Below are 19,926 nucleotides of genomic sequence, written 5' to 3' on the forward strand. Positions count from 1 at the left end.
TAACTCCCAGTAATAATGGGAATGACCTTATTTCCCAAAATGTTCAACAGTTTTTTCCTTAAACTTGTCTTTGTAAGATGTAGATGTTTCTTTGTGTATAATGAAAGGTACCCTAGCTTACAAATCTTACTATGTGGGATGATGCAAAATGCCATCTCTACCTGGTTTAGATGAGTTTTTTGTGGTAGACTGATCTGCAAAGGGGGCAAGTTGGTCTGCTGTCTGCAGTGAAGGCCTCGAACACCTCTAAACAGAGCTGGTGAAAGAGGTGAGAACAGGACAGGAGCACTGTGCGTCTATGTTGTTGTTTTGATCCACCAGCTTGTGTTGTGAGGCTGGGACTATAAAGTGCGGTCAGGCAGATGGGGCAGTCCCAGACACCTCTGTGGATAACCTGTCAGAGATAAAAACAAACAATATTCATGATTGGCTTAAAATCTTTATACCTCCTGTTACAGAGGGCTATAGACTATAAGACTATTTGTATAAACTTAACTGCCATGTTGATTAGGGGGTATTAAAGGATAGGTTCAATAGTCAGGTGCTTAAATGAACACTGAAACAGGTTTTGCTGGATTTAATTATTCCTCCTGTTCATACTGATCATTAGAAGATTCTCTCTTACAGTGTGAGCGAAGAAGGACAAAAGTCACAGTCCTCTATTTGAGCTTAAATGTATTTAAAAGTTTAAGATAATGTGAGGCTTCAGCAGTCTGAGTTAGTCTAGTAAAGAGGATATCTTCCAGTCTTTTCAGTTACAAAAATCTCTTCTTTCTTTTTCTCAAGGGAAAGTTTCCCTGTTCAATTGCAGTGGAGGGACCACAAAAGAAAAGGGAATTTGGCACAAAATGACTTGATTTGAAAGACACAGACTTGATTTGACTAATTTGTCGACTGAAGCCTCATATTCGCTTCAAATATACTTTAAAATACACTTTTTGCACAGAAGGAGGGCTGTGGATCACTTACACTGAAAGTGTGTTATCAGAGGATCTTCTAATGGTCGGTATGAACAAGAGGAATGATTACAGCCAGAAAAACGTGTGTCAATATTCATTTGGGCACCTGACTGTTGTTTTAGGACAGACTTGAAAATCTGTGAGCCGATCCTGTAAAAATGAAGAACTGCAACAACCGAATCTATTGGCAACTATCTGGCAGGTTTGAGCCAACATGAGGAACATGTTTATCAGTGATCTTTATAAAAACAAAGCAACACGCGTGATTAACCAGATACAGCCTGCTGTCTTTAGGGCCCGACATGCACGGCCGTTAAATGTTTCATAACGAGCTGCACTCCGCTTTATAGAGTTTGCACCCATGAAAAAGGTGCAAGGCATGTGTTGAAAGCACATTCACTGTTTGATACTCCATGTCAAGGCTGAGCCACTCCTGCCTTGTGCAAAACCTTTTCACACCAGATAAAGATGAAGAGGAGGGGGGGGGGCATCTTCTCTGCACACACCCCACCCCCTTTACGGAAAATGGTACTGGCTGCAATGACAGCCAACAATAGAGCCTTATGGAACAGCAAATCTTAATGTCTTTTCAGTTCCTTCGCAGCCATCCAGGCGATGAAAAGCCTGCCGTGCATTATCAGACTGGCTCGTGTTTTTTGTAAACACAGAGGATTATTGGCCTACCTGCTGCCATTCATTTGGTAAAGTGAATGATCACCTCTGGAGAGATGTGTACTCTCTATATAGCAGCTGTGATGCTGGCATCCCCATGCAAGCATTAACATGTCAAGGGAAGAGGCAAGGCTGGGAGAAGAATTAGACTAGGATTAGATATTTTTTTGTTTAATGATACGGCTTCTGGTTCACTGGAGTGTCTTGTTCCTGACCTGGCTCTGTATTCGGTCCCAGTCGTTCTCCTGAGGTTCGGGGACGTGCTTTCTCTCCAGCTGCTGGAACACTCGCCTGCTTGATGACAGGGAGCGGTCGATATCACTCAGAAAAGCCTCCGTGTCGGTGTGACAGTATCGGACAAAGCTGTCATTCAACTCCTGCAACTAATTAGAAAAACCATTTTAGTGGCACAAAAGAGGCATGTTTCATTCAGATACACAATAGAGTCGTGTTTTCGGCGAAGGCTAATTGTGTATGTGTATTGTAATGGCTGAGGCACGCTGACAGGGTGCAGTTGTTAAACAGCCAGATCAATACAGTCATGTCTCCCACTAACATGGAGAATTAATGGAAACCAGTAAAAAAAAAGGGGAAGACAGTGCTGGGAAACGTGGAAACACACACATCTGACACATTTCATACAAACTCACATAAACATGTTCTCGCCTCTGTCTTGTACAAAGTGACTGGATGCAGAAAAACTAAAGAATTACTGATCATTTCATATGAAGTTTTATGGAATTAATTTACATTTCTATCCAGTGAAATAACTTCTAATTAGTTTAGATGTGTCGAAAACACAACATGTCTGGATTTAGCCAGCAGGCAGGCTCCTAGACATCAACTGATCCTCACCTGGTTATAACATCTGACAGTTATTCTTATATTTCTAGGATGCAAATGTTAAATAAAGCTTATCTATTCGTTTAAATGCCAAGTCACTTTTTCCATTATCAAACCATCTTTAAAGGACTTCTATCCAGTGTCTGTTGTCTCCCATTTACAGCAGCTGTTGCTAAGCAACAATTAACACCCACATATGGATATAAATGTTTATATCAAAAACATATTCAATGGTCAATGAATATGCTATTTATATATATACCGTAAGTTTTGAAGGCACATGTAACTGAACAGTTTACATAGATTCATACTGCAGTTTGTGACAAAAGAGACGACATTTTTGCAACTAATTGATAGTAACTAAACCATCTCCATGACAACTGAACAAACTCCATCCACTGATGGAAGGCCATGAGATGTGGCTGAAAGCTCAAGAAAAGAGTAAATGGACCTTGTAATTAGATTTTTTTTCACTAGTTCAATCACATTATGCGTTTACAGAAAATGATATAGTACTATGGAACTGAAACTAACGCTTTATTATTTTCCTGATTCTTTGGTCTATAATTTTTTTTTAAAGTGAAAAATGCCCATCAGAGTTTCCTACAGCCCAAAGCAACATCCTCAAATCGACCATCTTCTCTGAATAATGGTAAAAAATGTTGAGATATTCCATTTATAATTACATAAGACAAAAAAGCAGAATAATCCTCAAAATTGAGGAAAAGGGAGCTGCAACAAGGGAGTTTTTAAAATTTTAGTTTGAAAAATGACAATAAATGATAAATTGATCATCAATCATGCACATTATTTTATGTCAGTTACGGTTGCAGCTCTACATGAACGTGTTACACAACACCTGGAAAAAGTCATGTAATTACCTTTAGCACCTGTTGGCACATATGCACTTGCTCTATGTCTCTGACACACACACACAAGCACACAAATACAAACCCCATCTCTTAGCCTGTCACAGTGACATCAGAATTGCTTTACAGCTCGGCTTTTATCACTAATTAAACAACTGTTAACCATTCGGATGAAGGGTTTTATGAGCCTGGCTGACTTTTCGACAGTTAAGACAAACAGTACAGCCTCTGGTGAACTTTGCCTTGCTCCACGGTAGATGCGGATGGGAGAGGACACAAGGGGTGGGGGGAAAGGGAGATGGAGGTGGAGTGTAGAGGTGTTATCTCACAGCAATACATCTAGACGCCGGTAGTGTCCCCCTTAATGTGTTGACTCAGGGTCGGACCTCCGAAACGAGTAAAAATTGAAAGCTGGGCATCATGATCAGCTGATAAGATTTCTCAAACGGACCTGATGTGTGGGAGGTTTTTTTATGTTGTTTTTTTTGTGGCATGGAACACCTGTGGCTTCATGGTACAAAGATGCTTTATTACCTTCTGCTATCACGAGGAAAATGAAGAGAATAGGTTTCTCCGCCTCACACAGGTTCCAGTCCAGCACTGACACGCCTGTTTGCATTACAGTCAGCTAAGCAAATAAGTCTTTCCCTTGAAAATCAAGTCAATCAGACCTGTCAGCGCTGTGTTGCGCAGCTTGCAGCTCTTGAAGATCATCCTCAGTGTGACAAAAGATATGAGACAATCTCATGACCACCCACGACCGCTGAATCACACAACTTGAATGTAAAGTGGCTGACAGTGTCTATGACTCTTTCCTGAGCATGTGGACCCGGACATGGCCTAATGTGTTAGAACAGAGTTAATTGGCTCAGTAAATGCTGTGTCTTTGTTTACGTGACATGTTAAGGCATGGTTTATAGGCGAGATGATGGAGACTGACAGGGGGATGGGTAGGACACTCCGACCCTTACAACACATTAGAAGTGTGGCCCTCACGCATTTGTCACTTTTGCTTAATCAGCCTCTTTGAAGCGTAAGAGCACTCTGCGTGATTACCACACTCCACAGAGAAATAAGCACAGCCCGGTCTTTTAAAGACACTGGACATACATTTGGTGGAGCTCTGACTATTTCAAAGCAGAGTCACTGGATGATTCTCTATGCGAAATTACTGCAACACTGAATCTTTTATATGAAAAACTGTGTAACAAAAAAGATGTTAGGCTGAGAGAAATGGCGACCAGTGTCCTCTTTGGTCATCCAAGGCCTCAGATGGGGGAGGTTCACTAGGTGGCAATGTTCCCTTTTCCTGAGAGCCACCGTGAAGGCACAACACAAGCCTCAGAGTCAAGCCACCCCATCCACTGGCTGCACTGGAGACCAACTCCAATATTCCCTCCATCATGTCCAATCAATGCATGATTTATAGCTTCAAAACAGGACAAGAGAACAAAGCCTGAAATGACTACCTGCATCAGGTATCCAAACACTGAACCTCTTCACCTTCTCCCATCCGCCCCAGATACAGGACTACACACATTGATCGATGAAGGAATACCAGACCCAGACATGCACAGGAGACATTGTGTGTTGACCCTGGAATGTCCAGACTGTTTGACTAAAACACAAACTCTCTCCACATTAGTGGACAAACAGTGTATGATTCACAAGGCATCAAAGGAGCTTGAGAGGGTGACAGCAGGTGAAGGTGTGTGTGTAGGTTAGCATCAGGGTCAAAGAGTCCCTGAAACCTGTGCCTCAACCCTCAGATGTGATGCTTGCCACAATCTTTATTTGACCAACTGAACACTCAAAGAATGTCAGGGTGCAATGTAGTTAGAGAAGGAGACTTAATGATGTTATTCTATTAAATGAAAGGGATGTTTCATAAATTCCCAGATGAGATCACTGCAGAGTTTAAGTCCAAACTCACCTTTGCTTCGAAGAATTTCCGTCTTAGCCGTTTGTCTTTTGGGCAGATGGTTTTCCTCATATTTCTGTACCACTTTCGAGCAACGTAGCCTCGCCAGCAGGCTTGAATTCTACACACAACAAAATAAATTCCCAAAGAGACAACATCAGATAATCTAACGTGATGCAAAACAGTTACATGAATGTGGTCAAAATCTCACTTTGCAGAGGTTTGAGAAACATACTGTGTTTACTAATTGTTATGTAATGATTTAATTTTTCACATGCAAAAATTCAACCAAAGTAGAACTGCAGGTGTGGCCGCTACTCATAAAGACATTAGTGTCTCATGTAAAAGCAGCATGTATTTTATAATTGAAAAACTATATGTGCAGCTTCATATTTTAAATGTAATGCCCATTAAGTGAAATGTAAATTGAATTTTACAACATCTGTTTATGTGTGGATGTTTTTTCCTGCAATTATTAAGTCTTCTATCGGTTGAAATATTTCTTGACTTACATCAGACCATAAATAGTTTATACATAAAGTATATTTTAGTATTTAAGGATGAGTTTTCTTTTAGCACTAGCTGGAGGATGTTGATGTTGTGAAAATGACTTGTGTGATGTACAATTCTCAGTTTGCTCTATGTGAATGGGAGTATCTGTTCTATCGTTTATTTTAACACATTCAAACTAATTTGTGATGTCATATTTTATATCTCTGCTTTGTGCATTTACCTGGTGGCACACTGGTGTCTGAAAAGGCATGCTGCATCATGGATCACCCGTGTTTCATACTGTTCCCTCCTGCACATTGGGCAGCACTTCCTCCCAGAAAACATCTCAAAGGCTTGCAGACATGCTCTGTGAAACACATGAGAGCAAGACAGCAACACCTAAAAAGAGAGTGTGACATGGGTTACTTAATCTATATGACATTTAAACAGTATCACACATGCAATGAAACAAAAATGAATCAATCTATAAGTTTATATTTCATAGGTTAACTGACTATGCGTTTCCTTGACTCTTGAGGATGCTCTGGGAGACTCTCAAATACCATCTGTGCACATGTGGTTTTTGTTTGTGTGTGTTTTAAGCCATGCTAAATCTGTGTGTATTCATGCACGTGTGTGAAAGTGTGTATCTGCCTTGAAGTGTTATTTGCCAAGAGGATAGAGGGAATCAGCATGACCCCCAGTGGGCCGGCTGGAACCTGGACTATAGGCTCCTCTACCTGTAAGAGGGACTCTTTTATCGTGTGAAAGAAGACAGCCACAGCTATGGGGCTTGGCACACAAACCAGTTTACTCAGATCTCTAGAGGGCAGGGGGGAGGCATATTGATTTCCCATTGTTTTTGGCCTGGCCAACACACTCCATCACCGGTGAAAGGGCCCCCTGCAGTGTACAATTTCCAGGAGCTCGACAAGCCATTAGACCAGAGAGAAATTTCACTTCTCACTACAAGCTACAGTTAATGGTCAGACACATAGAAATGGAATAAAAATTTAATAGGAAGCACTGGAACTTTTTCATTTTAAAATCTGAGCTATTACAGACAATTCCTTGTTGGTGCTAAAATAATCTGAGTAATAAATATTTCAGTCTACATACGACTACTATTGTAGGCATTGTCATATTAATGCTTAAATGCAACACAAGACTATAGTGAACAAATGCATTGTTAGAATATGAAAGCTTGCAAAAAAAGCCAAATCGACAAAGATTCCTACTTGTCACTTTCACTTGTTAAGGCTCTAATTAACTTTTTTCTCCCTGAGTCTAACTAATATTTACACGTGCATCTATGGCAACTGTGCTTTGTGAGGCGGCCTATACTAGACCCACATTCTTGAGGAGATTGGCATCTTAAAAGGGGATCGGAAAGGTGTAAAAGACTGAATGACCCTCACAGTAACACACTGATTGCTACATCATCACGTCACAGTTGAGTTCCAAGGCAGTATAGGTAAATTTGTACAGTTGTCTACACAGATTAAAACATACAGGAACTGCAGGGGGGAGGGGTGGGGGCTCTGTGTGCATGTGTCTACAGAAACACAGGCTTCCCCCCAGGACAGTCACAGAACATTGAAAACATGTTAGAAGAGAAAGAAAGAACTCTCTCACAGAGTGTTAACAGTAACTACTGTGTTGGGGAATACCTGAGGCTGGAGGCAAAACTCCTCCTTGCATATTGCACAGGGCTGTGCTGATTCCCCCTGCTGAACAGACCTCGCCTTTGCCTGAGTCCATTCGTCCTCTGTCAGTCTCCCTGCTGGGGTCGCCACCAAACCCATTTTCTGTGCTAGAAGAAATATTGGAAATACACTTGAGATATTCATGAAGGAATAACATGAAGAAGGTGTCAGACATATCCAATTTTCGCAGAGTGGTTTACCTAATGTTAAAGGAGGTGGAGCAGCATCAAGCACATATTCTCCCTCTTCTTGTCCATCTTGCAGACCCTTTCCCACTCTTTTTCTTGCTTGTGGATTTCTGGGTGCTTTTCTTTTGCATGTCAGCAAAGGGTCAGAAAGTGAGACATTCAGCTGCAGCAGGGTCCGTGTGATGTGATCTTGAAAGGCAGCTGAGGTGATCACCAACTTCTTGTTATCTTTAGTCGTCAAGTTCTGGAAAATATGTTCAACACTGCATTTAGAAACGTATTCATTTAAGCAGCACCATTTTGGCGAGACCTTTTTACTTATTTTAGATCAGGTTAAGTATAAAGACAACAATACATACAGATAGATGCATCCTGAACCTCACTGAACTAAACTATATAGGTATTGTCATTTATCGCCTCCTCTGATATTGTGTAGGAATTGTGTTGATCACTGCTTGTTTATGTGAGGTTGAACATATATCTGCATAGTAAAATGGAAGATGTTGAATTACAAAGGATTAATCACTAATGCAGCAATGAGTGTTTCTAAGAATTTACTCTTGAAAACCGACACACAACTCATCTACAGTCTATTTTCTGAAGAGTGGAGAGAGTCTAATCTCATTTTGCACACAAATAAAATAATATATTGGTTATTGACTGTGAACAGGACCGCGTAAGGCTCAGTGTGTTGGCTTTCTAATTAACTAATTAACTTGAGCTAGCAGGTGCAAAACAGACAACGGGGTGACTTATCTTCGTCCCACACGCTTTTAAGCTATCAAGACAGTCTAAATGTACACACAGGAAGAAAACCTGACGACACATTTACCACAGTTCTTCAAATAATCACATTTAAATTGCTTAACTAATTTACAAATGGCTAAATTAGGAGTGAAGAGGTGCGAAAAATCCAAACCTTCCGCATTGCCATCCTATCAAGACAGTGTTTGAGTGGTTACTAGGTAACCAAGCCCCGCCCTTCCCGTCTCCACCACGGAGCTTCCTCTGATTGGCTGAGCTCAAACATCTGATTACTTATTGTATTCCCATTAATAACACACACACACACACACACACACACACACACACACACACACACACTAGAAAATCAATCGTGTAGTCAGTGTGTTTGACATCTTTATGTGGAAGTGAAGGTTACAGACTGGCTAGCACTAGGACCCAGGCAAGTGGCAGAGTCTGTTAAAAGGTGCCAATTTTAATTATGAAAGACAATGTTAAGGATTGACATTAACATAAAATAATTTGAATATCATTAACAGATTATAAAATGAAATGGATAATGAAATAATGAATGAAATTATATGTAGGCATATAGGCCTATTGGCCAGTATGTAATATAAGTAATCAAGTTAGTATTGGTACAATTTCAATGTGACTTTATCAGTACAAGTCAAACATAAGCAATGAAAGTGTCTACTGGTAATAAAATAAATATGTCAGTGGGGATAACACAAGACAGCCATTAGTATATTAAAAAAAACCTAAAATCAAAGAAACAAAAGGAAATGGCGGCGTCCAATATGGTACGTACAAGTATAAGTTGAAATGTGTATTTATATGTGTCCTGCTAGTTAAATGGTTGATGATGATGCCCACCGCGGCTGACGTCTTTTCTCTTTGTTGTGACAGGAAGTGACATATTTAGCAACCAACACTGTGCATTCTCTCTTCAGGCCTTTTTTTTTTTTTCCAAATTATGGATACAATTCCTCACTTTCTGTCAGCTCAAGATTCCAGTCATGTCTCTGACTGGGAGAGGGGACACATGTAGCAAGTTTTCAAACAAAGACACTACTACTAAGAGGGCTAACCAATGTTTTAGATTTTAGTGTGCCTTTAACTAATTGATTCAACGGGTCATATTCTGTTTTATTTTTCTAGTGGGGAGTTTCTGCTGTGTTAAAGAGGTTAGAGTGGTGGAGCAGCCATCTTGCATCTGTGCAGAATTGAGTGGTATACACAAGCCTCTCTGATAGTGCAGCTGATTTTCTTATCTTGTTCATTTATTGTTGATTTGATTTTTGTATTATCGTACAGTTTATTCCATCCCTCCTTTATTATTGTCTGTATTTAAGCCTTCTAATGAAACTACCCTGCTGCCGCCTGGTTGAATGGAGACAAGTCTTTTATATCATGTATCATCACTAAAATCAAAATTTTGGAATAGCAATTTCATGTTACAGTTTATTCTGGATCTTGTGTATTGAGTATAACCAGGTCACAATTATGTAATGTTTATATAATGTGTGTAATAATATGAGTTTCTGAAGTGCATATATAGCCTAAGGATATTGTAAACCATGCTATTTAAGGCTTGTAAATTATGGCATTTAAACTTTGAACTGGTGCTTGCAATTCTAACAGTAATTTAAAGTTGGTAAAAGAACTTCTTTTATTTACGGTTTACACATACAATTTTGAGGTACTTTATTTTCCAGTTTATGCAACTTGATACCTCTACTCCACTACATTTCAGAGGAAAATATGCCATTTCATTACCTCGCATTACCTTTATCTGACAGCTATAATTAATAGTTCCTCTAATCCTATATACAAAACATATGATTAACTTATAAAATATGGTTCAATACGATGAGTTATTATAGATTAAAGGCTCTGGATACAAGTGTTTGCAGTTAATGTGGCTGATTAGACCTGCACAGGTTGGATTTGAGCAAAGCTGTGCTGGGATTTACGTGAGGTCACCAAAGTCGACGTACCAGTAAGAATGATAAAGTTGTAACTTGTCCCACAACGAAAACAACACAGTGAGAGAGGCGTTAACCAAGCCTAGCCTTACAAAGTCCTGGAAAGACGTGTAAGCAAATAAGTAAATAAGTGAAAATAGGCTACATGTGGGGTGCACTGTGGATGTGTAGGGTCTTTGAACGACGACATTAGTTTCCTGCAAACCAGCGAAATTTAAAGTGCCGCTTACATGTTTACTCATCAATTATAATAATCCACTATATTATGTAGTCAACACTATGAAAGGACTATTCCGTGTAAAAAAACTCTGACTGACCCACTCCATATGTAGATATGAAGGGCTCGTTCTAAGGTAATGAAAACACAACAGTTCTTATTTGAATGGGATTATACACACATTAAAACACAAGTGAGACCATTAACATTGCCCCACTCCCCTCTAAATTAAACTACCAAACAATATGTAGATTTAAATTGCTCCCACTTGATCAGCTACAATGTTGAAATATTACCAAAATGTATCAGTAATAATAATCCAATATGTTATATACAAAAATATGAATATAATATAACAATAGCAAAGGACAGTTGTTTTACTTCTTATGCTTAAGAGCAAAATATATTTAAACATTTGAAACATTTTCTATAATTTTCCATCTTTGCAGTATTTCTACTGTGGTACTACATCAGTAGAGGATATGGATACTTCTTCCATCACTGCTGATTGCTTTACAGTTACAAAGTTTTCTATGTCTATCCCCTTCTATCACCATGCAAAATCAATTTCGCTCCTTGAAAACTGTGTGCAGTGTCTAATGATTATTTTATTGTCAGGCAGTTGTCAGTGAATAGTTGGAACCTGACCAAAGGAGGTTAGTCTATGTGTCTGTGTGACTCACCGAGCTGTCGTCAGAGCAGAAGCTGAACAAAGCTAAGCTGCTCATACCTGTGCTGTGAGCTAAGGGATCCCTCCCAGGTCACCCCTTACATGAAAAAAACATACACACAAACACGCAGTCCAAACCGTCTCTTTTTGTGCTCCTGATGAAAAGTTTGCTTTATTTCTCACACACAGCGTGGGGGTGTGTGACTTTTAAAATGCTTTGCAGCCTTGATTGACTTTGATGTGCTCAGTCAGAATCGGTGAAAACAGATGGCCGGGGAGAGGGCTAACGGTGAGGCCTGTCAATCCAGGGAGTCCTCTAAGAAAACAAAGTGAAGACCTGGCTCTGGGAGAGGAGGAAACCCCTGAGCTTCTCAAGAGGCTGCTGCATTCTTGAGATTAAGGCAAGAAAAACGCAGACCACTGCTGTTAATGCCTCAAACAAAGGCGTGGAACAATTTATTAGTTAAGAATTCAAGCTCAGAGCTCAATCAAAGGCCTGTCGTCCACAATGCCAGACTTGGGGCTTTGGTTTGTTTTTTTAAGTAAATAATCATGCTTAAAAGATATGGCAAAGATGGGGCTCAAGTCCCCCATAAAGCCTGCATTCTTCCAACTGTCATCAGAATGGATTTCAGTGTGCGCTTTTATTTTCAACAGGGACAGTGTTTGTCTTTTTCTTTATGAATACCATTTTAAAGAGCTTTTTATTTAACTTTCTTCCCCCTGGACCTCTTTACCTGATCTGTGGTATTTTTGAAAAGACAACTCATCTTGACGTGCAAAGAGCTGATGACTTAAGCGAAAGGTAAAAAAAAAAAAAAAAGAAGAAGAAGCTGTGCAGAGGAGCTGCATTTGCTGTGGTGCTAACTGAGATAGCACTGCCAAGACTAACTAAATCACTCTGATTCATCATAGGCACCTGTAGAGAATATCATGTGAAACAAACATGACGCTAATCAATACTTATAAATAAAGCATCTAGACATGTGAGTAAATGTGCAACACTTTCATGATACTGAGTCAGTTCATGCTCATAAAATGGGCCCGTGTCCATACATCATACAGCGTGATATATTGCATTGTTGTCAAATGAGTAATTGCCGCGAGATATAGATGAGAGAGGGCAGCCCATAATGGTTAATTAACAATTATGTCCGCCAGTGAGATGACCAGGAGACCAATCACTTTGATAGGAGACAGTGGAGGGGGACAGAAATCAAATTATTTTATGACTTGACCCATAATGCTTCCCTAACATGACTTTAATCACTCCATGGTGGATAGGAGTCCCCCATGGCTATCTGGGAGTGAACCAGTCAGGAGTGGAGGACAGCAAGGCTTTACTATTTGCTGTTATCTCCTGCGTCATTGCTGAGTAAGTAAGCTATAAAAGAACACAGCTATCGTTACAGTAGTTTGGTTGCTTTTCAGAGAGATGGAACTCCTAATGATTAGACATGTCCTTTATAAATGAAATACAAATCACCCCAGGCTTTTGGTTTTACTTCATTTACTAAGTGCTACATTACCTCATACTTTGGACCTAACAATGGATTTCCTATAAATCTCGGGGTAGTTGAAATGATGAAGGGGCCCACATATCACAAAATGTGCCAGTGCTTATTAGCACTTGAGAAGTTATTGATCGGGCATTTTGATTAATGTCTGCTTGGGGGTACGGTGGCATTCAGAGGCCCGTGGAGGCCCCCCTTTGCAACTGGCTGGGACTTCTCCCTCTCAATTACCTCCAGTTTGTGCTGACTGCCAGCCTGAGCTCTGGCGAGACAACAGCCACTGCAGCGTCCCGATGCCAGGAATAACAGGAACTCGCCCTCTGTTTCCCAATTCTTCTCCATCATTCAGATGTAACCATATTGAAAGCAAGAGGATGGCTATGGAGGGTTTAGTTATAGGGTATAGAGTAGAGTGGGGGTCAGCACCAGTGTAGCATAATTTGCAATATTGTGGAAAAAGCATATGACTAAAGAAGAGTAAGGGTCTGTGAGGAAGTAATTTTGGTTTTGCTTATGATAAGTGATTTTTTTTTTTTTTTAAAGGAAAGAGGGTTTATGGTGTGTGGAGGCAGTTTTACACTGTTTTGTGTGTTTGTGTGTGTGAGAGGATGGTGTAAGCAACTGTGTTAAGTCAGCTGTGAAAATTGTATGATATGATATTGAATGCTGGGTGAACAAAGATGAGAAAGATGAAGTGGAAAGATGTATGAAATAGAGTCTTTATTTCTGAACATTTAGGCATAAAATATTAAGTATTTGTTTAGTTAGTTGGCATGCTAACATCTGATAACATCTGATACAATTGGCACTAAACACAAGAAATAGTTGAGGCGGATAGGAATGTAATTCATTCTGAAGGTATTTGGATCACCAAATATCTTAATTTCATGGTAGTCTAGTCAACAGTTGCTGAGACATTTCACTGTGAACCACAAATGTCAACATGACTGTGGTGCTAAAGGAAAAGTCAGCAGGCTTTATCCTTTGGGGAACATGAATGTCTGTGCAAGTGGCACTTGGTGGTTTTAACAGTTAACCACTTGCCAAACTCTACCAGTCACCAAATATAATATTATGACAGATTCCATTCAAGGATCTGCAAACAATAGAAGGCCTAGGCCATCATTTCGAAATCATTAGAAATGTCTGATCCTCAGGAAAGAAAGAGGAACAACACCATGTGAGGTGAGGTGTTTCCTTCTATATGAAGGCATCCATGTTATAGGCTTAGATTTAAAAATGGACTCATGAAGCATGACACCAACCCCATCACACATTGCCCTGTAATATAGAGTATGCATTAATCCAATGGTTCCCAACCCAAAACTCAGTTAAGGGGTCCTCAAATGAACTTGAGGAGTCACTTGATGATTACTGGGTAGTAAACAATGAAAAAACAAAAACAAAATGCAGTTACACAAATTGTGTTCATGATTTTGTTTATTTAAGATTTTTTTCTTTTTACATTTAAATAATCTGACAAAAGAAAAAAAATCACATTTCCATTGAACTGCTCACAATGCACAGATATCCAATCTGTCATGAGAGGTTATAAGCCACAAACTGGAACCAGTACATTTATCTGTCACAGAACAACTGACTTTCAGTTTAACTTACTTTTAGCTGAGCTGAACCATGCAGCTGATTTCAATGCAATGTCACGGCAGCGGGAACCAGTAATTTCTGGCATGGTTGTGCGGCCATCTTTCTCCATAATGGACAATAATTGAGCAGAATCCATCACAATAGCTAGAAATAGACCACCATAATGGCCATAAATTGTGCCCTGTGAAGGCATGAGCACTGAAAACCCGACCGCCCCCGCTGTGACTGAGAGGCATTGCAACTTCTACACATTTCCTTTCATCCTTACATCTTGACTCCATGCTGATTACATACAATACACATCCAGTGGAGCCAAATCATACCTTTTAAGCACAGTCGATTGACCTTTGCAGGATGTTGAAAGCACAGTCTGTAGCAGTATTTCCACTAAATAAAGGATGCTTGGTTGAAAACTTTAATTTGACATACAGCGTTAAATATGTCTGATGTCATTTCCACATCCATCAGAACTAAAGACATAGTTTTTGATGATGTTTTTTAGTTCAACACATTGAAGTATAATCTGAGGACTGCAAACACATGGAGCAGTGTTTGTTATGGTTGCTGAGATTTACTGTACAGACATATTCATCAACCCTCTCAAAAGGGGAGCTACTGAAAAGGTAATTAACTGATTTCATTTTTTTAAGGGAGCACCTGAATTAAATTAGCAGGGCTGGTGGAGACTTCCTTCGCACCTCCGTCATAAATCAGCAGCAGCAGCTATTTCATCTGATTGAACCAGTGCAAAGAGCCTGAAGTTTCCCTGTGCTTCAGGGAATGTGTTTGTGGTGAGTCTCATAAATGCCAAGTTCTTTGGGCAATAAGAATAAATATCACAATCACTCTCTAGAATTACCACATAATTGGGGACTTTCCGCGTCTGCACAGGACCCCGCTGTCTCCTCCTCCTACCCTCCATGTACTACAACGGATGGGTCCATATTTAGGTGACGAGGGGTGGGGACATGGTGGGAAGAGCCATATTTAGCCTGTCAATGCACACAATTTAGGACTGCTTCAGAACAATTTTTTTAAAGTGCTAAAGAGACATTGCAATTAAGCATCTTTAAAACATCTGATTTACATTTTTTCATTTTCAGATGTATTGAAAATCACAGTATATCCCAAACATCATGATTATTGTTCAGTAGCTTTGTGGAATGTAGTGTATTGACACTGGAAAAGCCACAAAATTCTGTGTCTTTAAAGAAGCTGGTGCCATTAAAATGCTGCCAGCTTTAGGAAATATTTCAAACTTGTTTCTCAGAAAACATTTTTAGAATTAAATATTTGGAAAGCACAAGTTTTGCTTTCTCTTTGTCAAATTTACCAATGTTTGGTAGACATATAGATAGATGTATGAACACATACTATGAAAACATACAGATAAAGCTTGCATATTACATTTATTTAACACAAATTGTGAAAACTTGCAGGTGCACAGCATATATATTTATATATTTAACTGAATTTCCTTGTTCAATCTTGCATTGTATAATGACAATTTAAATGAACCTTGAATTCAGACAATACAGTACAAGTGGTCAAATATGCACATATACATCCATGTCCATACATACAATATATCTCCACATATCTCTTCATAGACATGCATGCATACAAATATTCATACATACATACAGTGCTTAACAGGATGTATGATTTAAGACTGCTATGGCAAAATAGGATAACACTCCTGCCAAAGGTTAATACATCAACCCTGATTGGCTTGGCAGGGTGTTGGTGTGAATGGTGTCATTCAAGACCAAAACCAAAAAGGATTAAGTTCATAAGTATGAAATAACTTCTATAAAGCACTGAAATAATACAATTTTAACACTATGAAAGAAAAATTAAATATTGGTTAGAAATCATTGCTATAATACATACACAATGTATTTTTACCATTCACCATCACGTTTAGCATGCTTGGCATTAAGCCGTCAAACATTAACTCTGGTAAAACAACCCCAAACAATTCAATTGTCAAAAGCAAAAACAATCACCCCAGCCCCAAAAAAAACATCTAAAGTCTAAATGACATATGTTGCTTCACCATTCAGACGTCAAGTCATTCACCATCACTCGTACACTTCAAAGCGTTGGGAGATACTGCCAAACAAGCGCAGTCTTTTGCTTTCTTGTTGTAATTTTAGTTCGTGATGAAAGGAAAAGTAGCAACACTTATTTACTTGCTGCTCAATGTGCCAAAGGTGAGCCCACAGATGTTTTTGTTTCCATAATCTGTCTCGTCAAATGTATTCCTCCGATCACCTGATGAATGTTTATTTATGCAACTCAGTTTTTAGTGTAGCACTCAAATAGCTCTATAGTAATGACATAAACCCAACACTTACAATAACTAACCATCTATTTATTTACTATCAAGATTTCCTTCCAGTAATGAGAAGTTACGGTAAATGTGAGGGTTTATCCTGCGGCATAGAATACATTTGTAAGTTGGAAGCTTGAAGTTGCTGATGTTTGACTGTCACCACTTAATTGCATTTCCCATGGTGCATTCAGGTGAGAACAGAAGACCTTGAGAGACAGCTTGCAAACTGGTGGGGGGATGGGAAAGTTGGATATTGGAAAAAAGTAAGGTTGTGGCTTGAATACTGTATGTCATAACCGATATTTGAGTCATGGACTGTTAAAGAAGGACTGGGAAAACATGATAAAATTGTAATATGTCTAAAAGTAGCATCATTCTGCATCTATAAAGTATATTAGCCAAAAACAGTTTTATATTTGTGATGCAATAAATTTGATTTACACCGTTAATTTACGTGAGCTCCTCCAGGTGGGACTGTTCCCAAAACTGCTCGTCATGTTAAGTGCGATGTCAGGTAAAATTTCTGCATGAGTTACATCGATTCACTCACATGTGAGGGGACACAACCGGAGGATCCAGTGGGAGAAGTGACAGGCTACTGGCTGTTCGCCTGCTTAGTCTGCACTGCCAAAATAAACAGGTGAGCCTCTCATCGTTTCACACCTCTGCCTGCTCCTGACAGAAGATCTCATGGAACAGAATCAAGAAGAAGCACATCAGACGGTACGGACAATAGTTTGGCTTACTTACAGGTAGCAAAGGTGTTTTGATAGCCTGCATTTCCTTATCAAACCTGATCTTTCTTTTTTATGTGATTTTCCTCAGTATTAAGAAAAAGAGTTCTTAAGTTTGCAGCAGATTTGAATGTCTGCTTGATTTTTCTTTGTGGGTAAATATGGGGATCTATGAGCTGAAATGGAAGATCAAGGCTAGTAAGGCATAGCGCTGCCTTGTTTACATTCCAACATGAAGTCGCACTCAACATATTTCATTTGACACCACAAATCAATATTAGGAGAGATGAAGTGGGTAGGAACTCATGAAATTCAAACATTTCTCTGATGTATATTCCAATTCGCTTGACCTTTTGATAGGGTCAATAGAGCTGCGTCAGTCATGACGAGACGACTTTGTGTTTATTTTCCCCCCAACATTTGTCACATACTTGTGCTGAAAAACACGCCGCTGCAGCTGCCTGATGGGAACCCAAGATGCCATACAAGCAGCACAATACCTGGCCATCAGAAACTGACAACCTTTGAACTGTCACTCCTCGAGAACAACTACACAAGACGTGTCAGGATAAACAAGTTGGCGTGTAAGCAGACATTTTGAAGGTCATGCAACATGTGAACCACAGACAAATTCTTTATTAAGACACTCTCTGACCATACACATCTCTGGAGATTTGCACACGCTCACCTACTGTACATGCACTCACACGCACATGCACACACACACTCCACACAGTGTACACTCACACCTTACCCACGCAGAAGTGACTTCAAAAGGAACAAGGAGATAAAACAAAATGAATTGCAGACACATCAAGCCTCCCATGCCCTTTAAAGCTTAATTATACCTGTTGGGGTGATGAGAGACACATCACAGAACCTAGTGATTAATAAACAAACGGCGCATCCCATAAAGCGGCTGACAAGTCCCTGCTCATCGCCCCTCACACTCACAGTCTGGGCTCAGGTGGAGTGCACATATCAAAGTGTATCAAACAGGAATGAAGTTAGTCCAACCTTGGCCGAGGCTTAACCCCCCCATCCTCCCTGTCCTTTGCAGTCTTTCTCCTCCACCTGTCCGTCTGAAGACCGATGAGAGCATCACCCAGACACGTGCTTCAGAGCGCTAGTCTCAGTCTGAGCTTTCATCTTTCATTGCCAGGCCAAGATCACTCGACTGGGGCTTTGTACCCGCCGATGTGGTAAGTGTCGCGTTTGCTGGGGTTTTGTAAACAGACACACCTTTTGTGAAAGATGATGTGAATGAGATGAAGTTACTAACTGCTGGAGCTCTGTGGCTGTTGCTGAAGGAAGGGGCTGACCCGAGGCTGAGGGCATATAAGATTGCCTCCTTTAGAAGGGTTATGTGTCGAGTGAGAATCAAAGCTGCAGCGAGCACTTAGACAGTGTAGTCAAAGCTCAGGAAACACCAGCAATAAGACTTCCACCGGCGGATGAAGAGCTGTAAGGATTTTTTCCCTGCCAAACCTTTAGTTCAATCATTTTCAGGAGGCAAAAACTGAGTGCTAATTACCTCTGAGGTTTAATCAAGAGTAATCATCTGGGCCCTCTGGCTTCATTAGAGTGGGTGAAAATGTCATACTAAATGCCGTTATGAAATACCTCATTCAAGCTAAATTAAAATCGCATTACTTAAAAGAATGCAGCTCACTGTTTTCTGTTGAACACACAGGTGCATGTCGACATTTGGTACAAAATGAAATGGCGACCAACGAATGTGTGAATGCAGTAAAATGATACAATAAGAATCTTAACATTGTAAGTGCATGATTTCCATTGTGTAACATCTACATTAAAACATTTTACATTGATTTTAATGAACATTAAGCCAAACACACATAATGAGGCCATTCTGTTTGTTGTTTAATCAGGCTCTTGGTATTTCTTAAGCCCCTCTCCAGTCACTGTTATTATGCAGTTGGCAATACACGTTCCTCCCTTTAAGCTGCTTTGGCCAAATAAATGTGATTTAGCCTAATCATTTCACTCAAACAAGTTGGTATTGTTTGGGGTGTTTTTCCACTTGCCATTTTGCGCCATTTGCATCAAAGACTGTTGATGACCGCCTCCTTAATGTGGACTTGATCTGAAGTCTCAGCCCCTAAAAGTTGTTCTTATGCCCAGACAACACAGATACACACAAGAACTGTAGCTATTTAAGACAGAATTCTGGATGATGTGCTGGAAAAAAACACTTCAACACAACATCTTTAAAGCTGCATTAATCCATATGTTTTATATTGCGGGAACAACAGATCAAATGACTATGTTAAATACCACAAACAGTTTTAGTGACTTTGATTTCATTGTTTTGGTTTTAAGGCCTGCAACTTCTTGAATTTGGTTTTAATTCAAGCACAAAATTTCAGACAAAAGCCTAGTGGTGATTTTGCAGATTGCAACCATCTGAATACCCTTCCCCTTCCAAACATGTAGGAGAAACTG

General features: G+C 39.8%; 1 protein-coding gene across 1 annotated transcript; it reads right to left on the minus strand.

Moving 5' to 3' along the window:
- Window positions 1-166: 166 nt before the first annotated feature.
- rnf32 (ring finger protein 32) lies at window positions 167-13,125 on the minus strand. The gene is made up of 8 exons (XM_053342863.1): window positions 12,949-13,125; window positions 10,371-10,480; window positions 7,663-7,913; window positions 7,427-7,569; window positions 5,998-6,155; window positions 5,277-5,385; window positions 1,847-2,014; window positions 167-394 (listed from the first exon to the last, which is right to left on the minus strand). The coding sequence occupies exons 1-8, from the start codon at window positions 13,123-13,125 to the stop codon at window positions 167-169; spliced, it is 1,344 nt and encodes a 447-aa protein (XP_053198838.1).
- Between the last annotated feature and the right edge of the window lie 6,801 nt (window positions 13,126-19,926).

The sequence above is a fragment of the Scomber japonicus genome, chromosome 21 (assembly GCF_027409825.1).
Source record: "Scomber japonicus isolate fScoJap1 chromosome 21, fScoJap1.pri, whole genome shotgun sequence".
NCBI lineage: Eukaryota > Metazoa > Chordata > Actinopteri > Scombriformes > Scombridae > Scomber > Scomber japonicus.

Coding starts and splice junctions, on each gene's coding strand:
- rnf32 (XM_053342863.1), bottom strand. CDS start 13,125: ATGGAGAAGAATTGGGAAACAGAGGGCGAGTTCCTGTTATTCCTGGCA. Junction 10,481..12,948: donor ACGGGCCTCTGAATGCCACC/GTACCCCCAAGC, acceptor ACGTCTTTCCAG/GACTTTGTAAGGCTAGGCTT. Junction 2,015..5,276: donor GGAAATTCTTCGAAGCAAAG/GTGAGTTTGGAC, acceptor TTTTCTAATTAG/TTGCAGGAGTTGAATGACAG.